The 19769-nt window shown below is 33.7% G+C and overlaps 1 protein-coding gene and 1 long non-coding RNA gene across 5 annotated transcripts; one reads left to right on the top strand and one right to left on the bottom strand.

Annotated features, from left to right (window-relative positions):
- The first annotated feature begins 4876 nt into the window (after window positions 1–4876).
- On the top strand, window positions 4877–15417 carry LOC125853642 (kinesin-like protein KIN-14T). Its single transcript, XM_049533367.1, has 11 exons — window positions 4877–5177; window positions 5242–5325; window positions 5441–5596; window positions 7239–7345; window positions 7817–8001; window positions 8274–8435; window positions 9271–9486; window positions 9623–9660; window positions 11253–11380; window positions 12610–13972; window positions 14135–15417. Exons 1-11 carry the CDS (start codon window positions 5033–5035, stop codon window positions 14248–14250), a joined length of 2700 nt encoding a protein of 899 aa, XP_049389324.1. The 5' UTR covers window positions 4877–5032; the 3' UTR covers window positions 14251–15417.
- LOC125853643 (uncharacterized) lies at window positions 10021–12862 on the bottom strand. 4 transcript variants are annotated; one of them, XR_007445195.1, is made up of 6 exons: window positions 12735–12862; window positions 12533–12648; window positions 12000–12101; window positions 10653–10843; window positions 10357–10409; window positions 10021–10240 (listed from the first exon to the last, which is right to left on the bottom strand). It is a non-coding gene; the product is annotated as an uncharacterized LOC125853643 (long non-coding RNA). The 4 variants fall into 4 exon arrangements; XR_007445196.1 differs by having other exon boundaries at window positions 12533–12645; window positions 12735–12861; XR_007445193.1 differs by lacking the exon at window positions 12735–12862 and having other exon boundaries at window positions 12533–12723.
- Window positions 15418–19769: the final 4352 nt, after the last annotated feature.

The raw sequence follows: 19769 nt of genomic DNA on the forward strand, positions 1-19769 counted from the left end.
TAGAAAGATCTCTTAAATTATATTGAACATGATGAACTAGCTTTCACTAATATTTTATTTGATTGCAGCAAAATGTTCCATTAGCTAGGGACCCCCCCCCCCTCTCCAGCATAGTTTTAGAGAGGAGAACCAAGTGGTAGACGTGTTAGCCAAGGAGGGTACTAGGATGCAATATGCTAACTCTTTTGGTGCACTGAATTGTTCCGTCATTATTTGCTTTGAGTAAAATAGAAGCAGTCAGAGTAGGAATTCTCTTTGTTAGGCTAAAAAAAATCATCTACTAAGTCAGATAATTGTAATTAGTACCATAGTTCCTACGGTATAACACCAACCCAAAATTCATTGTAACACTCTATCACTTAAGTAATATGAATATATTATCTAGTTTGCCTAAAAAAAAAAAGAATGGAGCTTTTATAATAACAATTAACATTTTGTCGACTTTCAAGGGAGTATTGTATTTCCAAAAGCAATGGTTGACATTCTACAAATATATTGATAAAATATCTGAAAACGACGGGCTTGAGAGATCACTTCAATAACTTGGAGATCGAGCATAAACCGGAGAACTAGAGAGAGATGAGGGTTTAAATGGTTTGATTGGCAACAATGAGAGAGAAGAAGGGCCTAAAGTATATTTTAATAAACTTGAAACATAACCCTAAACTCTTAAGAATTATAAAAGGGACCCCGATGAGCATTAAATCGATTTTTAAGTATTTATTGAGCCGAAAATAAATTGAAAAGAAAAGAATGTATAGTTTCTCCATTAAAGACATATCGAGTCCCTTCCGCTAATTTTTCTCGAGTTAGTTGCTACAATATGTTAAATACACTTCTAGTGAAAACATTATCAATGCTATCGTTGCATATGAGTAATGTTGGGGATATCACTACAACTACAATAAATTATATGCACATTAATAAAGAGTGTAAAAAGTATTTATCAACATTGATTAATCGTCATTAGACCCAATGTGACTATAAATTTTAGAGACATTTACAAAGAGTGTTATCTAAAAAATACATTTAGCAACAATTAAGTTATTATCATTAACTAATTAGTGCTAAAAATTATTTTTGGTATAGTGTATATTAGGGACCATATCATAGGTTACTGTATAGATTACGATTAGGGACCATAGTATAGGTTAGTGTATGAATCCCGTTGCACAAGGTCACAACCTAGGAAAAGTAGGTAATAGTATGGGACCACAGCATAAAATAGTTTTAGGTATTTAAGCAAAGCAATTGAATAAAATATGTTCTTGTTATTAGGGTAGTTTTCGTAGGATGGGATGAGATTTTCTTGTGGCCCATTCATTGGTTGTGTTGACGTGCTTTGCAAACTTGAAATTTGTCTAACCAAGACAAGATAGCAACCCAAATGGTAAGGTTTTACTCCATTCTTATTTCTTATCTTAGATGTGCAATTGTAGGGCTCACACTTTCAAGATTGACAAGATCATACATTTGTTGGTTGGTGAGTGATGTTGTTCATACCTAATATAAACCTAAGATAGTGTATTTCCTCTAACAATGTGCACTGCATAGTGAAGATTTTACTAGGGATCCATCCCAACTCCTATAAAAATATGACTATTTCTCTTTTTTATCACTACGATATGATTTATATATATAGAAGATCTATTACGATGCCAGTACACTATTTATAGTATCTTTAGCTCAATATCATGGCACTATTTGAGGAAAAGCGTTTTTCTAGATATATATATACTCCTAAAGTAACGAAGAGTTAAAATAAATAAATTTTTTCTACTTTATCGATTTTAACTTAGATGCAAATTCAAAATATAAATGTCCGACTAAAGCAAGGAAAATACTCCTTCTCAATTTATATCACCACATTTTCCTTTTTAATCTGCCCAAAAATAATGACATATTTTTATATTTAGTAACAATTTAACTTTAAAATATTTATTTTTACCTTTAATTGATGAAATAATTTGTAGTCACAGAAACATTTATAACTTTCTTTTACCACAACTAGTTTCAAAAGTTTTTCTTTATTTCTTAAAAATTTGATCAAGTCAAACTACATTACATAAACTAGAACAGAGGGAATAGCATTTAACGGAATGGGGGGTCAAGCCTTCAAAGAAGAAACAAGGTGATCAACTGAATTTTTGAAATCCTAATAATCATAAAGACTCTCGCTATCTCTCTCACATACTATATGCAGTGGCAAATTTAGAATTTTATACAAGTGTGCTTAATCAGTAAGTAGGAAATGATGGTGATAGCTGATAGTGTAAGCAGCGTCAAGCACAACAAATAATTTGCATGTTGCACTTTTATTTATTCTTTTTTGTTAATGATATAATATCAAAATGATTTTATTAATCACGACAATTTTTTTTATTTAACAAAGTTGAGAAAAAGAATAAGAATTTACAAAAAAAAAAAAAAAAACTATTCACGTTACTTTAAACTAAAATTAAAGTAAACTAAGAATTACTAGATATAATTTCATCGAAATTGCATTATTCAGCAAAAAAAAACTATGAAAGGAAGTACCAAAAATCAATTATAAAAAATAAAATGCTTTTTGGACTGAATTAAATAGATTTCAAAGTTTTATTGAATGTGAGTAAGAAAACAAAATATACAAGGTGAAATAAAGAAAATAAAATATAGGTGATAATTTCATCAATTCTTTTTATCATAGGTAAAATAATACCCAGATTGAACCAAAAGGCAAATGCATTTGATCGAGGAGATTTGAAGTCACATAGTGACCGCTAGTTTGAACCCACTCGACCATTGTCCAACAGCCACACTTTATTCAATTTGGCTTCAAGTGAGTAGTTATAATCGTATTTCACAATAATTCTTCTTATATAAACAAAATATTTTCCGACCAAGTGGGTTAAGTTAAATCCACTTGGCACCACGTGAGTCTATTATACTTTTTTCCTATCTAGAACAGGGGACTATATATTACTATTGATATAATTACTAGTTATTTATTTATCCTACGATAGTAAGGATTAAAGAAAAAATTAAATGAGGTCATTAGAATTGAATGAATCATCATTAGGAAGTCAAGTACTCTGTGGCTAACAAATCAACACGTCTAACCTTCTACTTTCTACGAGTTAGAAAACGTAACAATAGCTAAAGGAACTAGAAGCTAGAGAGAAATACTTATAACGAGTAATTAGGAATTAACAATTTCACTAAGTTTCAGATAAAATAGTATGAGTTGTAAAAGCATACAGTTATATAGAACTCACATTTAATTTGGCTGATTTCACTTCTTCACATTTTCTACTTAATTGTCTCAGTTACATCGATGCTAAACTACATGCATCCAAATATTTTTGTCCTTACTATTTCAGTTAATACATTGCTAAATTCAAGCAACTTCATACCACTCCATCCTTTTTACTCTATCCTTTATCTTCATTCATAGCTTGCTCTTATAAGTTGTATGTATTGTATGTATATAATGTTAAAAATGGCAAGCACAGTCGCAACAAGAAATAAAATTCTTAACGAGGACCTTTTCTCAATTGATGTTTGGGGTTAATAGAATTACAGACTATCATGCATATAAAAAGTGTTGTCTCATTAGGTTGGAGCAAATATTTATTAATCTTAATTCATACAGTATAATCATATTCAATGTTTTAAAAACCGGTTGCAAAGCGAGATATTTTAGAAATGAGGCGTAAGTCTCGAGATGTTGGATGTTAATCCCATAATTTTTTAATTTTAAAGTTAATAATAGTAAATATTAAAATAATGTAATCAAATAAAATAACATAGAATTAATTTTAAAAAGTAAAGAAAATATAAAACAGGTGAAAATGAATATTATAAATACTTATTCTTAAACCGCTTAGTAGAATAAACAATTGGCTTAAAATAATTAGATCCGTTTCATAAATAAAGTAACTACGTTTTAAAAGAAAATGAGTAAAATTTTATAAGGGAGCTTGATCAAGCAAAATAAGTTGAAAAGAAATAAAAGAAAAGGAAGAGGCTACATTCAAAAGTGTCAAATCATAGCAAATTATGGAGGATGAAACACTTTTGCTTTTTAGTGTGTAAATTGATTATATTTTCATTTAAGACTAAAAGAAATAATTAAAGTTAAAGGCTATGAATAAAAAAATCTTATCATTCTTTGTTTAATAATTTTTTTTTCAACTAAAAGCCCCAAAAGGCATTAATAAATAAAAAGGAAATACTACAAAAGTTATAGGCCTAAAAGTGAGGTATATTACCAAACAAAAACAGACTAAAAATTATTTTTAGAAATTTTTTAAAATTCTTTGTTTAATAATGTAATATCAAGTTGATTTTATATTTTTGGTACTAAATTAAGGACTTGTTGAGTAATTTTAATTTTCTTTATTTATATGTGCTTTTTTTTAAGAAATAAGAGGAACATATGTCCTAATGAAATGGGTCCCGACTAGCGTCCTTATATTCTCTCTCAACTCTCAAGTCTCAACCAAACACAAGTAGTACCTTTTTTTTCTCTCTAACTCGTATTCTATTACTCCCTTCCCACTTTATATGACTACTTTTCTTTTTAGGTTATCTAAAAAAAATAACATATTTTTATATTAAGTAATAATTTAATTTAAAATATTTATTTTATTTTTATAAAACAATTTATAGTCATACAAAGATTTATTATTTATTTTAGATCACAAGTTTCAAAAAAATTTCTTTATTTTCTAAACTTTAGTGTGAAATCAAACTATTATATAAAATGAAACAGGAGTAACATTTACAATGTTTTGTGAATTATTTCTCTCTTGGTCAATCATACATTTGAGTAATTTTTTTTTTGTCAAGAAGCCAAAATCCAAACATGTGTATTATTGACACCTGAAAATAAATGTAGTGTCTTGATGGAGATGACATTAATTATGAATCCATAGAATTATTTGTGTAAAGGGTGCTCCTATGATGACCAATTAAAGAGCTTATATTATTTAAGTTGGAAGATGGTAATAATGAGAGATCTCTTAATGAATCAATTCATTCTTCTCTCATGGGAATGAAAACACACCTAACTTGTAAGTGGGTCGATTCAGTTCGTGGAATAATGAAGGCCCTGCAATCACAACAGCAACTACCAGATGACAATAAGACATATGAAAAGAGTAATAATGAGGCTGCCATTTCAAACATTAAAGGTAAATTCATCATTATAGATTTTGGCTGTGTAAATTTATCTCATATACATCACATGCATATCAGGTGAAGTTGAAGTATTATATGATTGCATTAAGAAACTTAACTTACAGAGGAGGAAGCTTCTTAATGACCTCTTCGACTTGAAAGGTTAGTCACTTGTTCATTCAAATTTCAAATGCAGCATACCAAATTATTATTATCATTTCGTATCGCAGTTTTATACTTTAAAAGTTACATTTAGAAAAAAACACTAGTGTTTCAGGTAATATTCGAGTATTTTGTCGGATAAGACCCATAAGCATTGGCAATCAAAAGTCAGTTGAAGCTTTGGATTCAAATGAAATGATCATAAATTTGGTTGACAACAAGTCCAAAATTTATAGCTTTGACAAGGTTTTCCATCCTTCTTCCTCACAAGGTACTCTCTTTTAATTACATTTATATCAACTAAACTGAAACCTCTTTCTCAATTCGATTGTTCCATCACCATACTTTCTTTCGTTGCATCTTTTTTTAATTTACCACCTCCTACTTCGGTAATATAAATCATTTTTATTTTAAAATAAAAACATTCTCTGTAGCAACTATATAGAGTTCATTACTAAATAAATTGTCATTTAATTATACAAAAATACCTTATAAAGTTATAATTCTTTTATTTGTAATAGAAAATTTACTTAATTATGCATAAACTACTTAGTGTCTGATTCTCTCTCAACCCATTTTTTATTTTATTTTTTAAAATAACACCATTTATTATAGCAATATGCTCTTTGTAAAATTACTCCTATATTTAACAATCCTCTTCAAATATTTGTCTGATAATATTTTGTATAGCAATAGAATATTAAAATATTTATCATAATCATCATTAATGTCATACACATAATAAATTTCATGTTAGGAATACATAAAGGTAAATATTTTGTTTAAATAATTTCCATTACTGATGGACTTATGGTCATAACTTCACGAAAAAGACAATTGGTATTTCCATTTTTTACATTCATACTCTTTCTATTTTATTTTTTTTGGTTAAATTGGTCAAAAAAAATTTTCTTTGTACACAGAATCATGAAACTATTCTTTTGTTTATACAATTAGCTAAATGACATCTAAACATCAAATATCAATATACATATATAATAACACCCCACTATAACCACCAAAATTTTCAAACAAATATTGCCACCATTAAAAAGTTAAACTGTATTTGAGAATGCACTTAGATTTTATTTGTGCTTAAATCAATTTTGTCTCCTCCATATTAGATGCAATAGTTTTTTTTGAGGATGTTGTTACTGACAATCCTCATTGTCTTTCTATTTCTCTGATTTACAAAATAATTTTGATAGAAAATGTGAAATTCAAAATAGTGACAAAATTTTTAGTCTCATCTACGTTCTTCTAGGTGAAATCACAAATCCTAGGAACATAAATTATGACCATTAAAAAATTCGAGCCAATTTAAACTAAAATTAATGTTAGAATCTCAAAATCACACAAAGCACAGAAAACAAATCACACAATTAGGTTACGGACAAAAGCAAAATCACACTTAGAAAGTTAATGAACTTATATTGAAGGTAAACGTGTATGCTGCAGCAAGATAAAAGAAACCCCAAAATGCAAATAATCTACTAGTTTAATAGATTAAAGATAAAAAATAAAAAAATAAAAAGGATGAAGACTCCTAGAATTACTTGGATGGTATTGTTTGACTATTCCTTAGCATCCTTTTGAATCATGACATTGAAGGGATGAACATTCCTAGAATAAGACAGTTTTTTCCTTCATTTGAAGTTGGGGACAAGTGCTCTTAATTGTTTTAAATTAAAAAATCCTTCATTTAGCTATGTTACTGAGCTAGTATTCAATTCTCTGTGGAAAAGAAAAACGAAATATTGCTTTCAATTTAATGAACCAATCCAGGACATAGACAAGGTGTCATAGTCTCTTCAATACTGATGATTAAAGAAACTGAATATCACAACTAACACAAAATGCAGATAGCTTCTCTGGTTCATTATGCAAACCTGGTTGTTGGTTTCTTATGGCAGGTGAGGTGTTTTCAGAAATAGAACCAATTATCAAGTCCGCGCTGGATGGTTATAACGCCTGCATATTTGCTTATGGACAGACCGGCACAGGGAAAACATTCACAATGGTATATCCTCAACTACTTAACAAGCAAAGCAAAACATCTTATCAAAAATATATTACTTATACCATGTTTGGTTTTCAGAAATCAGAATAAACCACTAATATAATCTTAAGTTATGCGGAGTTTAATTTCAGAAACCAAATGTTATATTACTTTATACCATATAGAGTGTGGAATATGATACATCAATCAGAGCACCTACAAACAAGAATGCCCTTAACTACTAAGGGTAAACAAGAAATTCTGCATTAGTATTCACTGCATAACAACACTACACAAACAACTCATACATTATAATATAACCAAATTGAATACGCAAACGGTTTATTAGGATTACTCAACTAACAGCACAGAGTTAAATGGAAACCGGTCAGGAAAATTAGCAGGTGATATCTAGAGTCTCTACTATAAAATTTTGGAAAGCATTTTGTTGCATTATCTAAGTACAATGTTTTCGGTAACTATACCTGCCAGGAAGGCACAGAGGAGTTTCCAGGGGTTGTGCCCCGTGCGATTGAGGCACTTTTTAAGCACGCTGAGGACAATAACCATGCATTCCTCTTCAGTTTCAGTATGCTGGAGATATACATGGGCTATTTAAAAGATCTCCTCACCCCACATAGTCAGACTACAAAGTCAATCTTTCCTTTACCACCATGGTAAGTCACAGAACTAACTTGTTAATTTGTTGTTTGATTGCATAGCTTGCATGCTTTACTGACACTGAAGGCCACTGTTGCTAGTGTTTATTGTTGAGACAAATAGCAAGCTGATGCAAGTTCTTGCATCAACTTGCCATTCTTGTCAAATGAACCTAGTCAACTGTAAATCATACTTAATTCTGTACGATCAATACTTAATTCTGGTCAACTTCCTACTTTCTCGACGAGGTTAGCTACGTTCTCATGTAAATCATAATTTTTGCATGCAGTCTATCAATACAAACACATCCCAATGGAGAAACCGAGATTGAAAACCTTGTGACCATCCATGTATATGACTTGAACCAAGCCATGAGACTGTACAAGTTAGGATGTGGTTTCAGATCCACTGCTTCCACAAATTCCAACCGAACATCAAGCAGATCTCATTGGTAAATCAATTCATTTTTTATACAAAAATGAATAGTAGAAAGGTTTTTAACTTTTATCAAGTCCAGCTACATGACTATTGTTGAAGTGTGCAACTATCTCATCTAAAAGCTTAAGCTGTTAGAGAGAGCACACATTTATTATTTAATTGTATTCTCAACATGCTCCCTCACGTGCGGGTCTGATTCTGTTTAATGGGTCAAGCGCGTGAAAATTCTTTTTGATATGGGTGGCGGTGAGATTCGGTCACAGGATCTCTGTCTACTCTAATATCATATTGAATTAGGTCTTGGGCCTAACTCACACCCCAAAAACTAGCGCAAAGAGAGGAGGATTATTGTTTTGTTTTTTTTTCTTGTACATCAGAAATTTTGAACTAGTTTTCCACAATGCTTGCCATTCAGTTATAAATTCTCAAACTGCACTAGGTGGCAATAATCAGTTCTATAGACCTAATTTTACATGGTATCAGAGCAGGACTTGTTTCACCCAATGTTGGGCCCTCGAAATTAAAATTGTCCATGCACCAAATGCTAAGCACTGGGCGTGAGGTAGGGTATTGAAGAATGACAAAAGTCTTGCAGTGATGGTTATTGCGATGGGTGGACTCCTAATAAGACTTGGGCAATCCTCCTCCCTTTGAGCTAGCTTTTGGGGTGTGAGTTAGGCCCTAGACCTAATTCAACAACTATGATTAGAAACACGAACCTGATAAAGAGATGTCTATGCAGCTATCTTGAATCTGTTCCAGGTTTTGAAGGATAATTCTGAACAATATAGATCACAGATCTCAAAGGTGTCAAAACTCTAAACAAATTCCCTGTCTGCTCCATACAGCATGATTCGCATATCAATTTCCAGCGTTAGTGCTAGTAAACGGAGAAGGTTAACAAACAAACTGTGGATGGTCGACCTTGGTGGAAGTGAACGTGTCCTAAAAACAAAAGCACTGGGGAGAAGATTTGAAGAGGGAAAAGCAATTAATCTCTCACTTTCTTCCCTTGGAGATGTCATCCATGCCCTCCAAAGCAAAAAGCGCCACATACCTTACAGGTAACTCAACAAATCTGGCATTAGATACCAGTACCTGACTCAAGGAATCAAGTGGATGAGAATCCAAGACAAATAATTATAGAAGTTTCACCATTAACTTAAGGCTCATCCTGATCCTAATGTTTACTGTTGACAGGAATAGCAAGCTGACGCAAGTTCTTAAAGATTCCCTAGGTAAGCATGCATCTTAGCTGAATGTTTATATGTCAAACTGTTTGACCTATGCTTAGAGCCTATGTTTATTTGCATGTTAAATATCATATTCTGCAAGTTGGGGTTAAAGATGAAACTGAAATGGGTACACTACCTTACACTGTTACACATTAGTTTCTTCAAGTAAAAGATATTGATGGCTTAATATAACATTTTCGTTCGAATTCTTCATTGACAAAAACAGAACACTTAAATTGCTGGTCCCACATCCAGTGGTGCTTATGGTAGAAACTTAACATGAAATAACCTAAACAAAAAAGGAAGTACAGAAAACTTTGATGGCAAACAGAGAGGCAAACTCGAGTGGATCGTATGCTGAAGTGAAGGAAAGCGAAGAATTCAAATGAAGTGAGTTTGAATATGCTACTGGAGGAGTGGAAAAAATGTAAACAGATTTTACATTTAATTAAGCTGCATAATGAATGTCAAACTGAAACAGGAGACCTACTTTAGTTCGAGCTTCTTCACCATCGATCTCTGAAGCAGCACAATAGAAGCTCTGACATATAGCTAGAGTCAAACAATACCCTGCATTAACGGACTGAAACAAGAACGACATCACGCTCTGAAGTAAAGCACATCAAAGATTCTACAAATATTCACAATTAGACTTCTTCATACGTCTAGCGTAACTTAGGTAGTACGACTAAGACTTACTTTATGGGAGTTGTTTAATCGATCTCCTGGCCTTTCTTGTGCACATCATTTTCCTAGACAGTGAGAGAAAAGGAAAGAACTAAAGTGCTGAGAATGAATTAGAAATGGGACAAAGGAGAGAGCGATAACTGAACACTTTCAGTGATTTGCGTTTTTTTCCCAGCTGTTTTAGACTTTTAGCGAGCTTAAGGAATTCCACAATGTGGATTAAAATACTAGGATTAAACATAGGCTTGGTATGCAATACCATCCTCTATCACATAACCGATTCAATCAAAAGAATTGTAAAACCATACCTTTTCTCAATCTAACCTTGCTGTAAGTGCAGCTCGTAGGATGGCAAAGAGCTAAGTGGAAAACTCAACGTTCAATCTTAGAGGACGGAGAGATTGAAATGCTTGTACATACATATGTCTACATATGTTCTTGTTGGTCTTCTTTGCATATTAGAAGCAGAAACCAGTAGCATGAGCCTAAGAAGGGAGACCTATGGACCAGCATCAGTCAGTAGGTTAAAATATCATTGAGAGATGTATAACGCGTGGAAATAGAACACCCCAATTTCTTTGATGTTCCTGGTTGTTCTAGTAACTTGAACTAAGCAAGTTCTTATCTTGTTAAATATTTTTCATACTCATTGGACTGTCAACAAATGTTTTCATATGCAGCATTTAGAAATTATGCTTGTGAGTCACATTCTCATGGACACTTTCCATTTATCACTTAACATGCAAAATCTAGACTAGTAGAAAATTTCACATTTTCTTCACACCAATAAACTTCCCGTTTATCACTTAACATGCAAAATCTAGACAAGTAGATGACATTTTCTTCACTCCTTTTTAGTATAGTCACACAAATAATGCCAGAATTTCATGTGCTTTCTTAATATCCAGGTGATGATTCCAAAACACTAATGCTGGTTCATGTTAGTCCCCATGAAGAAGATTTGTGCGAGACATTGTGTACATTAAATTTTGCAACACGAGCCAAACGGGTTCAATTAAGAAATGAAGAATCAACAGTAAGTCACTGAAACAATCAACTGAGCCTAGTACTGGAAATCATGCAACTACTTACATTATTATGACATACAACATATATCTTTTTTTTTGAGAATGACACACAACATATCTCTTTTCATTTCTTGTCATGTAATTGATTGGTTATAACTAGTTCAATATGTTGTCCTGATTGTCCAAAAGTACTGGAAAAATCCAATATGGTGTACATCAACTTCAATACAAAAATACTTGCTGAAATCACAACCACAAACAACCTTAGTAGGAATGTGAAATATAGGCCATTATATATGGCATGGAGTCATCAATACAAATAAGATCTTGTACTGATTCAAATTTCAACCACGGAAGTGAGTAGACTAACATCTTCATAATCCATATGCATACTGTGAGGACATTTGGCTCAACCTGATCTAATACTGAAACTGCTACACAGGGAAGATGCTTATTTGATTATTTTATGTTTTCAGTACACCCTTTTTTTCTGGGCTAAGTTATTTTTCTAAGACCTTAAGGCCTATAGAACATTTGAGTAAGGTGAGATGATAAATTTAACAGGAATTGAACAGTCCATTAGGAAACAGATGGTTAGGAGCTAATGTTAGTTGAAATGAGAGATACCCAAGTTAAAGTTGAACTGAAGGCACTTTGATTTGGTATTTAACTTGTATGAAAGTTAAGTTGCAGTCTCACTAATAGCCTCAGCTTCTAGATTGGACGGACCTACATGATTCAAAAGTGTTGCATAAACATACGAGGAAAAACCATTCGGCATGTATATGGTCCTAACAAATTGAAGTTATTAAGACAAAGCCTTTTACGGAGAAATAGGGAGATGATTAAAATTAGAGATAATTTAACAATCTTTGTGCTAATGAATATTATGTTGCCATTCTCAAAAACAAAAAAAATTAGTGATTATACAACAACAATTCAGTTAAGAAATTTTGATTTTATTTTTATTTTTTTGCCATAATAATGTTCTAAGCTTCAAGCAGGAAAGTAGAAAAATATACACGCTCATGACACGAACACAAGAGGAATTTCCTGATATACATAAAGGATTAACTCTTTATACATGATATGCCATTATGAAGACATAATTAACATTTAACGGCTTGTTCATCCAAAAGATAAGGAATTGGCTGTCTTACCTCGGAATCCAGATGCAAACACTTCCTGCTCTCCCATCACTGCTTCTCTATTTTTACAATGATATGTTCAATTACAGGAAGTTAAGGCAGAAAAGGAAGTTGCAATAAATAATCTGCTGCAGAAGATGAACCGAATTGAGTACAACCGCAATGATGTCACACAGGAAATCAAGAAGCTGCATGAGAAACTAGGAAAGCTTACAATAATATCGCCACCCTCTTTAACTGAACTAGTGGATCTCTCAGATGTATGCATTGAAGGGTTAGGGTCTAACATGAGATTTCAAAAAGATAGTTTCACATCTACCCCTTTAGCAGACTTCCCCAGATTCATGAGGCCTACTGTTTGTAGCCGAAGTAAATCAGGAAATGCTGGAGTAGAATCCCAAGCATTAAAAAGTAGATCCTCGCTTCCTCCTGGAAAAGGGAAAGGATCCACTCACTGTGCCAATTCTGTGGGTTTCCCTATAGAAGGAACATCAGAATGCTACTCAGACAGCAGTGTTTCCAGAACTAGCTGCCTTATCAGTCCAACTACGAAATTCAGTGCGGATAATGAGACAGAATTCAGCGAAGAAACATCTGATAGTGACACTAAGGCGGCAGTTTTTACAAAACATCTATCAGAAAGAGATTCAATACACAAAAAGTTTAATTTGAGACTCAGCAAAAAGAATCATGCAAATACAATGCAAAGAGTATCAACCCAAAACCACTCAAAGGTTGAAAATTGGCTTCAACTGCACAAATGTGCATCAAATATAAACAATTCCACTCATAAGAACAAAAGAATTCTTGCGATACCAATTCCAGAGAATAAAGCAAGGGTCAGGGGCAGAATTGTGGCAGATTTTCATGATGAAAAGGTCCAAGGAATGGAGTTGAGAAAAAGAAACACGAAGCATAGAGATGAAAAATCAGTTGATATGGAGAATCATTTGAGCTCCGAGTTAGAAGAAGAAGTTAATGTGTCTCATGCAGTTTTGAAGCACTTTATCGCTTATGAGAAGTCATATTCTGCATGTCCGGCCTGCAATATTGATGCAATAACTCTGAATGGAACACAAGGTCAAGTACTCGATTCAATTGAGGTCAGTGAATGCAGAAGTTTTAGTGGACCTGCTGATTTGAATGATCTTAAACTGATCATGCCAGACATTGCATATCAAGAGACATATGATATCTCAGCATCTAAGGTCAACAGCCTTAGCATAGGCCTGATAGGGAGTCCCTCTAGCTCAAAGAAGAAACTAAACTATGAAGAAATGCATGAAATGGAAGAAAGTAACATAGAGAATATGCATGTCCTTGGATGTGTTAGAGAAGGAACAAAGCCCTGCCACTATGACTTAAGATCTCCCAGTGCTTTGTCTATTTGCAAATCAAATCAAATGGATTATTACCTTGTTCCCAAATCACTAGACAACACCAGAACTGGAGGTAAGATTTTTGAGAAACCATCTTTAGTTGTTCAACGAGTCAGTATAAGTCTTTTTGCGATAAACAAGAAAAAGGAGACATTGCCTTCTTTTGTTTTTATCTTCAGCATAAACTAAGTCTATGCTCACTGTCTTATGAATTTTTCAAATTGCATCTTCACAGGGTTCCTTAGTCTTTTGAAACCAAAAGTACACATCTTATATAGCAGTGCTCTTGTCGCATTGGGATTTGCAAGCCTAGGTCTTGGGAATGACTTCTTCTATGCTTTGACTCTCTAAACAACTTGCCTATGACATGCCAGACATGATGCACATTTGGAGTTTTCCTTTCAAAAACTAGGTACCAAGTGATGATGTACTTTATCCAAGAGATAAAGATAGATGTTAATCGGCTGCTTGGCAACTGTGAGAGGCTATAATCACATTCCCAAGCTCAAATTGTTGATAATGCAGGAATTACATATGGAAGGGAACAAGGGCTCAACATGTGTAGTGGTGATTCTTTTAAGTGCCATCTCATGACTCTCCAAATCAGGGTGAAAGGTCACCATATGTACATGCACCAAATATTTAATCCCATGAGTTAAACAGTAAATTCAACGCTTTAGAACGTTAGATGTTGTCCGAGATGCACCTTACTATTTTGTTTTTGTATTCTCTAAGTGTCATAAGCTACCAAAAAGAAAAGAAAAAAGTCCTAAATTGTTCCTCAACTAGTTACTTTTGTTTTATTATACCTCCATTAGAAGTTGGGAACAAAAATCCCTCGTCGTTACCCAGATGTAACGTATACACCCTTATTCTGTATGATAGTTCTAGTTTGCTAATATTAACAAAGCTGGAGCTGCATAACTACCAGGTGTGAGGACATGTGGAAAACAATACTCGTTGACCCTTACATGAATTTCACCTAAATCTCGAAAAGAAATCTAGCCTAAGGTAGACCAAATCTTCTATTAACCTTAAATTATGCATTCAACAACAAGCTATGTGCATCCAATTAGATAATGCATACTAGAGTTTCATGAAATTAAGGTGAACTATTTTTTTTTTGAGAAAGGTAACATTACTTCTATATATCCACAGGTATACTACACCAACATGTATAGTTCCCCCAACAAAAGTAATACAACTTACATCTTGTGGTTCAACTTATCCTTACAAAAAGTCTAAAACATCAAAAATATCTTCTGTTTGAGCTAATAGTTTTTGCTCACACCAAAAATAAAATAGGCCTAAGCAATTCATCTTAAGAATCTGTAAGCTGCTTTGTGTACTCCTTCAAAACACCTCTTTTTCCTCTCGATACAGACTGACCACCAAATACAAGCCGGGACAATCTTCCATCTCTCCTCCTTCTTACTTACCATGCCATCCTTGTTCCAGCATCTAAGGGCACCTGCTACGCTTCCAGGTTTCACCCATCTGATCCCTTTTAGGCATATAAACATCNCCGTGAGAGGTTATAATCTCATTCCCAAGCTCAAATTGTTGATAATGCAGGAACTACATATGGAAGGGAACAAGGGCTCAACATGTGTAGTGGTGGTTCTTTTAAGTGCCATCTCATGACTCTCCAAATCAGGGTGAAAGGTCACCATATGTACATGTACCAAATATTTAATCCCATGAGTTCAACAGTAAATTCAACTCTTTAGAACGTTAGATGTTGTCTGAGATGCACCTTACTATTTGTTTTAGTATTCTTAAAGTATCGTAAGATACCAAAAAGAAGGGAAAAAAGTCCTAATTTGTCCCTCAACTAATTACTTTTGTTTTATTATACCTCCATTAGAAGTTGGCAACAAAAACCCCTCGTCGTTACCCAGATGTAACGTATACACCCTTATTCTGTAAGGTAGTTCTAGTTTGCTAATATTATCAATGCTGGAGCTGCATAACTACCAGGTGTGAGGACATGTGGAAAAAAATAGTCGTTGACCCTTTCATGAATTTCACCTAAATCTCGAAAAGAAATCTAGCCTAATGTAAACCAAATCTTTTATTAACCTTAAATTATGCATTCAACAACAAGCTAAGTGCATCCAACTAGATAATGCAAACTAGAGTTTCATGAAATTAAGGTAAACTATAACAGTGCAGAAGCAGTAATTAACAGAGATCAGCAAGTTGTGTATACGAAAAATTTAAGCAAAAGTAACAAGAATTGCAGACAAGAAAATAGTGCTTGGGACAAGAGACATATCAAGGACTGCATTAGGTTTGTTCAATCTGAGTCACTGAGAAGTGCTAATGACTTGTTCCTGACCATACCCAAAAACTGGGAAGGTTGAAAATGGGAAGCTCGCTCCTTTAATGGACAAATACATAGACAGCCCCTTAAAGTTGTCATCTCTTTTCATGTAGACACCTCAATTGAAGTATTCGCCTATTAGACACTTCAGCCTCAGCCAATGTGTGCATATTAAACACAGTGTGCTGATATGGCATGCTGCATGTTTTACCCCTTTTTGTAGTGCACTAAGGGTCTGTTTGGATGGGCTTATAAAGTAACATATACGCCAAAAGTTAAAAAGTCATAAGTAGATGTGTTATGGACGGCGAAAGGCGACAAGGTTCTACCTCGCCATAAGGCGACGTGAGCGGCGAGGCGCTCGCCTTTTTGAAGTGTGGTGCCAATTAATACCAAAATTTAAAATATTTAATTGGACATATAAATAATCAAATCTCAATAGCAATAACAAATTAGCCAATATTTCAATTCAAAAACTGAAATAGATAGTACATACTAAAAGTCTTGAACTTGAATGAAAAAAAACAGAACAAAAGTCAAAACACCGAGAAAAAACAAGGTAGAAGTACTCTGAAGTCTGAAAAAGAAGAAGGTAAAAGAAACAGAGGAAGAAGAAATCTGAAGAAGAGAAGAAGAAGAAGAAGAAATTAGAAGAAGAAAAGAAGAAATGCATATTGATTGGACTTTGGAGTCGCCGAAAAAGACTGGCTGGTCGTCGAAGAAGTCTAGTTGAGTCGACTGGTTGGAGCCATAGTTGTAGTCTATGAGTGCAACTGAGCAAAATTAGAAAGAAAATCCTAGAATTACCTTTTAACTTTTAAAACCCTAAATTGGTCGCCCTTTTTAAAGAAAATACAAAAGGTGATGCCTTTGTTGCCTTTATCGCCTCTCGCCTTTGTCGCCATGGCATCGCCTTTTGAAGTTCGCCTCACCACAAAGCTAATAGGCGATGAAGGTTTGCCTCACCTCACCTCTCGTCATTGACAATGAGGCGATCGCCTTTCACAACACATGTAGATGGTACCCTACTTTCGACTTTTGACTTATTTTTAAATTTTTTTTGCCTAAAGTGGGAGCTTAAATGTACTTTATAACCTTTCCAACCACCTCCAAAACAAAAAAAAAAAACTACTTATAAGTCAAAAGCACCCAAAAATAAGTTAATCCAAACAGGCACTAAATGACTTTTTAGATTCTAGGTTTCATTTTTACTTGAGGTTAGTTCTGTTTTCTGTCACCAGATTCTCATTGGAAATTTCCAAAGCACCATAGACTGTTTCCAACTGATTATCTCCCAAGAAAGACGACATTCTTATTATTGGATTAGAATTATCATTGACACAAAACATCACACTTTTACATCATTCTTCCTATGCCCTTTAACCATAAAAGTAAAATGGAAATTTCGACTAAGTATTGACAATAATAAAATTACAAACCAATCTTCACAAAATCCTAGGTTTCTCTAGACATCTCAAGATGTCAGTTTCTGCATTTGCAACTACACAAATATGACCATGGAAAAACTCAATATTCATTCCAGACCCCTCGAAACTCCATGGATTCTTCCGGTGAAAACCTTGTTAAAACCCTTTTAAGAAACCCATCGATTCACTGCTGGAAAAGATGCGGCTCTATTTCACCATTAATCATGGTGATTTCTGTTGTAACTTTAAGGGTTCTGCTATATATTGGGCTGTCTGTAATCTTTATCTTCTGCTACTCAACATGGTATGTGGGTGATAGTTCAGATGGATGGACTACTAAATCTGGGGGGTACCAATTAAAAGAGTGGTAAAGAGGGATAAGATCCATAATGATTACTATTAATGCTGAAGTGATGAATATTCTTGGGGTTCTTTGCGCTGTACTAGAGTATTTGTCAAAGGAAATTTCCATTTCAGGGAGATTGTTCAGTGAAACCAGAGATGGGCATCATTCACTCTAGAGAAATGTGTCCGCTGAAGTGGCTCTTAAAATTACATGTGTCAGCGGAAGTGGATAGTGGTGAAAAGCAATGAGGATCCATCTGCTAAGCTGAGGAAATGGAGCAAATACAATACAAAGGAATAATGCCTAGAGTATTTGGTTGGAAGTCAATATTTAGGGGGGAAATTTGAACTTTTGCCAGAAAACTGCAAATGTAGTTTATATATCAGTTTAATCAAAAATGATAACTAGAGCACTAAGGGAAAGGAAACCAAAAAAGGAAGACCCATGGACAACAGCTTCACTGGATTTAGAAGGAATATTCACTTTCACAGCACACAAAATGCATTGGGAAATACTTCCTGCCACTGTAACCCAAGAAAATTCAACAACCAGTTGGAACTTAATTCAAAAAAAAAAAAAAAAAAGAAGCTAATTTGTAACCTTCAAGCATGATTTGTCACTAACGTAGTGAATCTAGCTAACTTGGTCAATTAGGTACCAGTCACCAATAGAAGATTCGAAGTGGGGGCTCGGAACGGAAGAAGCAAGATGGTATTAATCTGATTTACATAATACATCCGGTTTTTTCTAATGTCAAGTGCTATGAAGAATCTTAAACTGTGCTATTTTGAAGTCCTACTTACTTCACATGCAGGTAAATTTAAAGCTGCTCAACGTTAGTTGAGTTATTTTCTGAAGCTTAAGGTCCTTGAAACAATCAGTCAAGTTATGCAAAATCCTACCCCTTGTCTTATAAGTGTGATAGCATCCAAGGAAGCTCTACTCCATTGAAGGACAAGGATGAAGCTTTAGAAACTCCAAGGAGGCCCATAACAAGATCTCAAACCAAGGAGTTCAATGATAAGCTCAATGGGCTTCAATCGCTGATCCAAAGGTGTCTTATTGGGGAAGAAGAGTTCAAGCCCAAGGGAGAGGAATTGTCTAAATGCTATAATTATTTGGTGGCCCAAATTCAAGCCCAAGATGAGGAATTTTAAGGGCCATTTTCGTGCAAATAAGGTCAAGAAGAGTCCAAGAATCAGCCACAACAAGAGTTGCTTTCTGCCCAAGTTTTGAGAGAAGACTAGTCAAACTTTCCAAGATTGTCAAGATTCTTCTCCTAGTTGGGATTTACCTTATTTCTTTATTTATATATAGGTTATTAATATTTTCCTTAGTCTATTTATGGTCTCCTAAGTACCATTTAATGCTTTCCTAGAAATACTAAAAATTTGTTCTTAGTTAGGTTACTTTATTTCCTTTCTAGAGTAGGATTCCTTGTAATTGTTTTTTTAGGGTTTGGCTTCTTGGACGTTTTTCCCTTCTCCTATATATAGGAGTCCTTTTCATTCATTAAAGACAATTTAGATTGATATTAATAATATTTGAGAGAGTTCTTTGAACCTTTGTGACTTGTTCTTTGAGAATTTATCTTTAAACCTTTACTAGTTTCATAGTTTAAGGTATAAAGTAACTTCTTCTTGTGATATCTTTGGTTTCTTTTTGGTATTCTTTAGAAGGTGATTAGTTTCTACATACTAATTATTGTCTTTAGTTACTCATAAAGCGGTCAAGATCCGAATCTATCGTTTTGATTCGTTTTCTCAAGTAA

The sequence above is a fragment of the Solanum stenotomum genome, chromosome 1, assembly GCF_019186545.1.
Source record: "Solanum stenotomum isolate F172 chromosome 1, ASM1918654v1, whole genome shotgun sequence".
Lineage (NCBI taxonomy): Eukaryota > Viridiplantae > Streptophyta > Magnoliopsida > Solanales > Solanaceae > Solanum > Solanum stenotomum.